The 9,501-nt window shown below is 38.6% G+C and overlaps 1 protein-coding gene across 1 annotated transcript in view; it reads left to right on the plus strand.

Annotated features, from left to right (window-relative positions):
- Positions 1-9,049, plus strand: part of TP53BP2 (tumor protein p53 binding protein 2) — a 50,134-nt gene extending 41,085 nt beyond the window's left edge. Inside the window, 6 exon segments of the mRNA XM_040551324.1 lie at positions 807-908; positions 910-945; positions 1,514-1,647; positions 2,826-2,992; positions 5,126-5,325; positions 8,051-9,049. Coding sequence (XP_040407258.1) covers positions 807-908; positions 910-945; positions 1,514-1,647; positions 2,826-2,992; positions 5,126-5,325; positions 8,051-8,092 — 681 coding nt within the window. The 3' untranslated portion in view covers positions 8,093-9,049.
- The last annotated feature ends 452 nt before the right edge of the window (positions 9,050-9,501 follow it).

The following is a 9,501-nucleotide window of genomic DNA, read 5'->3' on the forward strand; positions in this document are numbered from 1 at the left end:
TAATTTTGTATTTAAAGACTTGGGTTGGCTGACGGAGTCGTTCTTTAAAAAGCCTGTACTTTTGATATGTGTATAAATCAACAGGCAAAAGAGTATTTTCTAGGAATCTCTTATAAAACTTATCTTCACGTTGCTTTTGCAAAACATGACTCATTTCTATTCATCTTTGCTTGGACATCTGTTGGAAATTTGCATAGCCGTATGAATAGTGTTTATTGCTGCTGCACAGCCAGCTGCGGAGAGCGCTGATCTAATGTATGCATATTCTCTATAGGAAAGAGGACAAATTCAGCTGAAGAAATAATTTCTTTCCAGTATCATTGGGAGCATCTAAAGCTGTTCTACACTTGGTTCTACATTCTTTCCCAAACCATTTTCCCTGTTTTTGTTCCTGTTAACCTCTGCTAAGCTTAGCAAAAGGTTAGGAACTAAGCATCCGTGCTTAAGAAAAAAGTGTACTTTGTGTAGAGCCTTTCAAGTTTTTTGGTTTGTGTAAACATACCTGAGAGTTAATGCTAAAATAATTTGAATACAAAAAATATGCATTGTTTTCCTGACCATCAGGTGTTTGGGAATTTTATGATTTTGATGACTTCAAAGTCCTTGCCTGGAGATGAAGGCAGAGATCTTTTGTAATGTTCATAACCTCCTATATTTGTAATGTATTGGGGAAGTGGTTAAAATAGTCTAAATTTCATAATTTCACTGCCTTAATTGGTTGTTTCTGCTGTCATTCTCATATACACAATTTTGTATTCTTGTTCTAACTGGAAAAATTTCCTGTAATTCTGTTACCCTTTTCACAGGGGAAGAGGACGAACTTGCGTAAAACTGGCTCTGAGAGAATCGCACATGGAATGAGAGTGAAGTTCAACCCCCTTGCATTGCTTCTGGATTCATCTTTGGAGGGGGGAGTTTGATCTTGTGCAGAGAATCATTTATGAGGTACAAATGCTGTCTTACAAGAGAAGGAACAGCAATCCCAGTTCAAACTGGGAAGCCGTAGCTTTTCTGGACTGGGCTGAGAACCTAAAATAATAATGGAGGTCTGCCCTTGAGATGATAAGCAAACCCAGCACGACATGGCCATTTGAAGGCTGTTTTTTATACGTGTTAAATCCAAACTGGATATTTAGCACCAGGACAGTAAATTTGCAGGACAATTTCTTCTCATTTTCTTATGTAGTGTTCTGTCCCCCTATCTGACATGTTATCAAATCATTTGATAAACAAAATTCACTTGGATTTTGCTTAAATAGGCAAGTTTCTGAAATTTGTTATAAAGTTTTTGCTAAATTATCAGGATACTATTTCTCTGAACCACTTCAGCTCCTTGCTATTTAAGGGAGCCTACAAGCTTATACGCTGTAGTTTTCTTCCTGTTGCTCAAATACTTAATAGAATTACGGTTCAAAATCCTATTTCAGAATAGGCCAACTGATTTTTTGTACAAGGATATTAGTTTATTATAATTTCACCAGAATGCAAATGGTTCCTTTCTCTGGCTGAATAGGTTGAAGATCCTAGCATGCCCAACGATGAAGGGATTACTGCACTGCACAACGCTGTGTGTGCTGGGCACACAGAGATCGTGAAGTTCCTGGTGCAATTTGGTGTGAATGTGAATGCTGCAGACAGTGATGGATGGTAAGGCTTTTAGTGCTTCCTTATGAATCCTCTCTGCAACAGAGCTGCGGCTTGGGGCTACCATAGCTCCCTCTGAAGGTAGTGGTGATGAGGATTGTCTGGCTAGCTTTTTGCCTGTCGTAAAAGACAACATTTTCCTCTTTCCTGGGGAAAGGGACTTGACTGCTACAACATCAAAAGAGGATTTAGGGGAAAAAAATTGAGCTTTTGTTTTCAGTTTGCTCCTACAGAGCTGGGAACAACTTCCTACAGTAGAGGCAACAGCAATTTTCTGTGGTGTATTATATGAAAATGCATAGAGAGGAAAATAGGTAAATTATACTGACACTCCTTATATGAAAAAAGTATGTGTTTTAGGCCCAGTTTTCAGGAAATAGACATAACAATTTCTTTTAAATACTGAAGGCAAATTATGCATAATGAGCCATTTGCTGAAATTCCCAGTGTCCTTTCTGTGTGATAGTCATATAAGCTGCAGGCTCTGGGCAGTATTGTACAGCCCTGCAAACTTTCCTCAGTTTTCTGTCCAACACACAGACAACTTAAAAATGAAACAAAGCAGAAAGCCTACAAACTACAAGCCAGGCCTGTTACTGCTAATGGGTTACAAACACGTCCTAAAGGGTACTAGGTAGCTTATCGATTAAAAGGCTATGGGAGGGCAGTGATTTATTATTATTTTTACCTATTACAGAAGCATCTAAGGCCCAAAACTGAATACAGGTGCTTGTTGTTCCTCAACCTCAGTAGTTACTCCAATTATCTGTACTTGTCACCAAGTCAGGTTTTGAAGTCATTGTCTAGATTGTAATAGGCTTGATTTCAGGAGGATTTCTGAGCATGGGGTTTTGTTTTTGTTTTTGTTTGAAGTTTTTTTTTCTCCTTTCTTTCCCCGGTGAATATTCTTGAAACGTTGATGGATTAGGAAAGGATAGAATAACTAGAGATCCATTTGGAAACCCAGCTTTAAGGCTCAGGCAGCTCTTAGTAACCCCTGTACCTGTGAAAAGCAATTGCTCTTGACAATCCTGGTTTAAGTAGTTTGGGTAGGAAGCTTTCAGTGATAGGAGTACCAATTGCTGGAGGTCACACATGAGGGTGGTTTGCCCAAGGGAGCCTGTAAACACTTCTATGAGCAATAAAAGTAATTGTGTCATCTTTTTCTTCTTGGCTTGCAGGACCCCATTACACTGTGCAGCATCTTGCAATAACGTGCAGGTGTGCAAATTCCTGGTGGAATCGGGTGCAGCTGTATTTGCTATGACCTACAGTGACATGCAGACAGCAGCAGACAAGTGTGAGGAAATGGAGGAAGGCTACACGCAGTGCTCCCAGTTCTTATATGGTAAGTTGATGATAGCTGAGTACTGGAGCTTGTTAGGGACTTGGCACTTGTTGGTATGTTTTTGGATGAGAAGTGGTAAGTTGCATATACTTAGGTTGTGTGCCCATGCCTCAAATTCCTCTGGGAAAGAGAGGTTTTGCCCATCTTACTGTGACAGAATGAGGCCCACTGAGACTAGCTTCATAACACTGGGCCTGTGAAGAACATCAGAGTAACAACATTCTCCTATTTTAATACAACCTTGAAATGGGTTAAGTATGTGCATTGACAAGTACATTAACATGAGGTGATGGTTAGGTGAACTCCAGCACATAAGTACTTTTACATACAAAAAAAAAGGTGGTATAAATCACTTGGTAGGCAGTTCGTATGTGCTGCCTAGTGTCTTTTAAATGAGAAGTATTTCCTAAAGTGAACTTTAGAACCAGGAAAAGTATTGCCAAATTTCTGCGTAAACTGAGGATAATAAGCACTGAATTTGACTTTCTGCTGTTTTTCTTTTCTTTACATTAAAAAAAAAATCCCACATTAAATTTAGGTTTTATTCAAGAGTGCAGGAAGATTCCTTTTTATTGGAGAGAGTGAATGAGTATGATGATGAGTCAGTGAGGTTTTAGATCACTTTTCTGTGTGTTTTGTATGTAGTTCTTGTGTCCTCCCCCCACCTTGTCACTCACCAGCTAGAGCATCATCTGTAGGTAAGAGGTTAGAGTAATGGCAGTGAAAATACCAGCTTTTTGTTTTTGTGTAACAGGAGAAGTCTGAGTTTGTGTAAGCTGCTCAGACAGTGTATTTCAAAACAGCCCAAGCTGTCCTCACAGGGCTCGGTGCCAAATATACAGTTTTCCCTATGAAAGGAGGAAGCTTATCTAACTAGCAGCAAAATCTGTGTGTTAAACAAAAATACAGTAATTATGTATCCAGATTCCAATGGGTGCTCATCAACAGTAAATGCCCAAGGAAAGTTATAGGACTAAATTAAAAATCATAACAGTTATCCAATATTTTGTACTGGTTTTAACTCTGACATGAGTTAAGAGATAGTGTCTTTGTGTTCAGTAGGCCTTGAGATTCTTCTTTTGTGATTTTTTCTAATTCTCAAGTTCAGGTTAAGAGCTCACAAAATCTTGTGGGGAGTGATTTAATTTTACATAATTAGCTGGTATTAGCAGAAATGAAGAACTTCAATTGAACAGATACATTCTTTATCAGACATTGGTAAGAAAAAAAAAGGTTGTATTGAATAAAAGACAGAAAGGGAAATGGCAGGTTTTGTGATACCATGTACAATGTACTTTGCTCCTGTCAATACCAAACAAACAAAAAACCACAGGATTCACTATTTTAAAATGGAATAATTAGCTAAAAGGATTTTATATAACAGTTGATTAAAATACCTTTTTCTATTTTCTGCTTATAAGCTGATGAATGTGTACAGAGAATAATTTTTCACCTTACAGCTGGAAAATGAAAAAATTCTAAAAAACATCTGTGCACGTAACTCTGAAATACCTTGGTCTAGCAGCAATTTAACAGACTTGTGTTTCTGATGTCAGTGTTTAAAAAATCATTAACATAGTGGCAGAAAATAAGAACTGGTGAGTTAAGTGTTTGACTTAACCAAAAGCAGGCAGATCTTTCAGGCATAGCTCTGAGATGCAACTCGTTTTAAAGTTCAGAAATAAAAGTGACACTGGCAGAAAATGACACCCAAGAAGCAAAATGAAAAAGGTGGTCAGCATATGCAGGTATTGCTCTTTCTGACAGAAAGAGATGACTGATGAACTAAGAGTACAGACAAGTGGTTCTTGCTCATCACTTACATACGGGAAATGTGAACGCCGGCATGAAAATCTTACCTTTTACCAATCAGTGCTCCTCTCACGCTCCCTCCCTGTTTACCTTGTGTTCTCTGAACACGATGTGAGGAAGGAATGTCTGCTGTGTGCAGTGGCTAACTGCAATACCCCCTGTTCCAGGACTGACTTCCAGTAGACTGATGACAACAAGGAGCTAAGCGTGACAGGTGTTGAGGTATTTTTTCATAGACTGCTGTCCAGTAAGAAAGAGTACAGCAGTCTTTCCAACTGTCTTGTTTTTATATTGAGCTGTTGTGTTTTTATCATTTTGCAGGAGTCCAGGAGAAAATGGGAATAATGAACAAAGGAGTGATTTATGGACTGTGGGATTATGAGGCTCAGAATGATGATGAGCTCTCAATGAAAGAGGGAGACTGCATGACAATCCTGCGCCGGGAAGATGAAGATGAAATTGAGTGGTGGTGGGCACGGCTGAATGACAAGGAAGGCTATGTTCCCCGCAACCTGCTTGGGGTGAGTGCTTGGCATTTCTGGAGTCAAAAAAGAAAAAGCACTATGTGGAGTATTCACTGGATTCTTCTCATGCATCTAGGTTAGGTGCAGTTTCTAAAGTTCAAAGACAGGAGCTGAAGTTCTCCATTTATTCAGTGGAAGGAGATGAATACCTTGGGAGAGCAGATTAACACTTTGTTTAGATACCTAACAGATTATATTAAGAGGTGCATAAAAGGACATGTATCATCACCCTGTTACCCATATCAGATTGTAATACTAACCTTGTCTCACCATCTCAGGAAAAAAATAACTTTTAGCTGAACACGATGTGTGCATAAGGTTTCATTGAAACAGGTTTCGTCACTTTTCAGAAGTGATACATGGGCACAAAGGACCTTCAGAACTGCCACTTGTATTAAGAATGAGTCTTGAGTCCATCCCTGTCTGTATTCGGGGTGCATCTTGTGCTGTGAGATAGTTTCACAGAGAGATTTAAAAGAAATGCGCTGCAAAATTCTATGGTTATCTTTTCTCTAGCATTGAAAAAGCAATCAGATTGTCAAATACAGATCAGAGTCTAGGTTTTGTCCTAAATAATACTTTTACTGTATGTCAAAAGCCTTGAGTTAGTGGCCTTTCCCTTCCTCACCCTTTTCTGTGCTCTTTTTATTTTTTTAAATAACAGCGTACAGATAATAATAGGTATTTGCAGTTATCTCCCCATGTATCTCCTCGTGGTGCTAGAAAACTGCAGCGGATGGACATGTATAAAAATTCCATTAAGATTTTTTTTTGACATATCCACTAGCCCTGCTGCAGGAGATGAGAGATTCTGCTGATGCTAAGGATTAACTACTGTGAATTTCAGCTGATTGATGTATGATGCTTGAAGGAGGCTGAACCTCTCTCCTCATGCAGATAATTTGTACTCCTAAGCTGGTTAGATTTTGCAGGGCTACTCTATCTAATGCAAAATCAGTTTTCGTTTCTGTATCACTTTCAGGTCACGCTTACCCACGGTGTACTCTTAAATTTGCCCTAACATAGTACTTCTGCTTAGTTTTTCATGTAAATGTAAACATTTTTAAACTGAGAGAGTCATCAGCCCTGCATAATAAGGTCAGAAACACAAGCTTTTTCCTTTGTTTTTCTGTCCCAGGGTAAATTGTGCACATGCAGCTTCTTCATGAACTCATGCACTCAGCCTTGAGTGCAGGTGTGCATGGAGTGCATGAGGAGCCCTTGTACTTCTGTAATGAAAAGCACAAAGCAGCAGAGCTCAGCCTGGGGATCACTTCTCCTTCCTTGCACAACACAATCCCAACAGAACCTTTGGGAGCACTGCCCAAACCCAGCGTTAGTTGTTATGCTCCTGTGTCTGTTCAGTTGTTCTACCTAAGTATTCGATGGTTAGTCTCAAATATAACACTACTAGACTCTTCATGTTGAACCTGAAATCTAGGAAAAGCTGTTCAGCCCAGAGAAAAACGTTTGGTAGTTCACTATATTCTTATATTAAGCTGTACTTTTATCACAGCTTTTTTTATCCTTTTGCAGTTAGGTGCACTGGAGAAAAACAAGGATGAATTAATCTGCCTCTGTGCTCTCTCTGCCCTTAGTGACTCACTAGCTCCCTAAACTGTGCAAGAGCTCTAAAACTAAATGCAAATAGGAAAATACTGTCAAAATACTGAATTCTCAATACTAAATGAAATCTTTTGAAAACTGTCAGGTGTTACGCTGCTGTAACTTACTGACTGCAGAGATGAAGTCAGTCTCTGAACTGGCTGAGATAAGTCTTTGCTGGGTGAAGTTGTTGGTCTTCTATTAATCATCAGTAGCTGACTAGGAGAAAGAAGAAAGCTAAATTCTGGTTGTATAGGGAAGAGGGTATCTTTAAGGAGAACTTTACCTGAAAAACAGCAAGATGTAATGTAGACACTTATCACAGCTTAGAGCATGGAAGATGCATCCTTCCTAACTGTATGAAGTTCATCCTTCTATTTTTGTATGCAGTAGCTATGCTTTACAGAGCAGGAAGTGTTCCCAAAGCCCTTTGCAACTGAGATCTAAGAGCTTCCCAAGCACCTGACACTGCCGTGTGCTGTGTCAAGCCATCTTCCATCCATCATCATCCTGCAGCTGAAGCAGGGGCAGCCTCCATACCTCTGTGTGTGCAGCCAGAACACGTAAATGGCACACAGCTCAAGGGCCACAGAGTGGCAGATAGTGATTTACAGCCAGGCAGTGAAGTGAATTCAACTGGCTGCCCACTAAAGCATGCCATCTACATTTCCAGGGTCTGTATGCAGACAGCTGTGCCCAGCTTGCCCAAAGCTACAGATCTATAAAAGCTGGTACGCACTGAGAGAGAGAAAACAAAACACTTTAATACCTCTCTATTTCCATTTATAGAGCAGGATAAAATCCCATAGTTGATTGAACACAAAAGTCTCTTAACTTACAAAGCCACACGCTTTTCCTAGACCACCCATCTGCGTAGAGAGGAAGGCTCTGAAGTATATGTACTTTTCAGTGCCTTCATTGGTACTGACAAGGTAAGTATTTCTTTCCGCTTGCCCGAGAATGCTGAATTTACTTTTGTTAGTGTTCTGGATGTTTTTTATAAGCATGCTTTTGCCACCAGAGATTATATTATAGAAGCGTATCCCCAAAGAGAGGTGTAAAAAAAAATAACCTTTTTAAGCACTACAATTTTATCTCATTTCTGTTTTACCCTCAGCTGTATCCGAGGATTAAGCCTAGACAAAGAAGCTTGGCATGAAATAGTACAGAAGCCAGATTCTTGAAGTACTAATCATGGATGACTTACAAAGAAAAAATTCATTTTGTGTTGGCTCCAGAATCATGAGACTTATTTCAATGACAATGTAATTTGAAAGCTATGAAGAATGTGCTTTGAAAACAAATGAAGGATTGATACATTAGCAAATGGATGAGGGCATTCTACAAGCTGAAATAACGCTCTTACAAGCAAGTGAAATTCTTCTGCCTTTGGCCTAAGCAAACCTAATGTTCAAGAACCCACTCTGATTTCTTCAAACATGGCAGAAGAGAATTTCACATTTTTTCTGCATTAAATACAAGGATCCTTTCAGTTTACTGTTGGAGGGATCGTCATAAGACAGACAACTAGCTTTGTCCAAATCTATCCTGAGGCTTTTTTCCAGATGGGAGAAATGAAAGTACGTGCACAGCACCCAAATGCTTATTGCTGGAAGCAGAACATTTGCTACAGAAGCTAAGATTGAAGTGCATCTGAATAGTGAAAGACGTGACCTATCCATTAAGCAATAACTTTTAAAATACTGTAGTATCTTAGTAATTCCATGTATTCAAAATATTATAACAATGTAGTTTTAGATTACTCTTTTTACAGAGACTCATGTATTTATTACTTTTTTTACTTTTAAAACTAAATGTAGAAATTTTCTGTAGTCCTTGACAACTTGTTTTTATTTTACTGTGATACCATTAAACTTTTGTCTCCTCTTAAACTTTAACTCTGTGTTTGCCTGTTAAGTTTTTATTAGACCATCTGAAGCTGTTAACAATGTCGTACTGCTGTTCTACATTATGCTAACATCTGACTACTTTCTGTATTAAATAGAACCCCTCCTCTCCCATTCATTAAAACGGTCTTTCTGCATTTAAAATTAAGCCATAGCTGATACTTGCATGTAACCGTTGTTAACCTTAGCTTCTAAAGGACACATTTTAAGAAAAAAAAAACAACCAAAAAAAACATGGTACAAGTATTTTCCAAATGCAAAAGAAAAAACATTGTTTATAGCTATCTATTCAGAAATAACCATTTGGTAATGAATATTATTTAATACAGAAGATCAAACCTTTCCTTAAAGGTAGAGAATTTACCTTCCTTCAGGCTCGTGTTTTCTTAATAGGTAAGTATTTACTACTTTCTGAAAGGGTGCCCCTAAGTACAACAAATCGTAGGAAGGAAGATATAATTCCTTAAGTGGATGAAATTACATCAGCTGTAGTGAGAACTCTGCTCATGTTCACAACTTCATAATTTTAATAGGTCAGGAATGGGGTATATATTAGTGATAATCTTTCCCAGAAACATTTTTTTGAGCGTTGACCTTTTGTGCATTGATCACGTGTCAGGCTAACACTGCATTAACTGATATACATTCAGTGTTTTGTTAG

This window comes from Cygnus olor, chromosome 3 (genome assembly GCF_009769625.2).
Source record: "Cygnus olor isolate bCygOlo1 chromosome 3, bCygOlo1.pri.v2, whole genome shotgun sequence".
In the NCBI taxonomy this organism is placed as follows: domain Eukaryota; kingdom Metazoa; phylum Chordata; class Aves; order Anseriformes; family Anatidae; genus Cygnus; species Cygnus olor.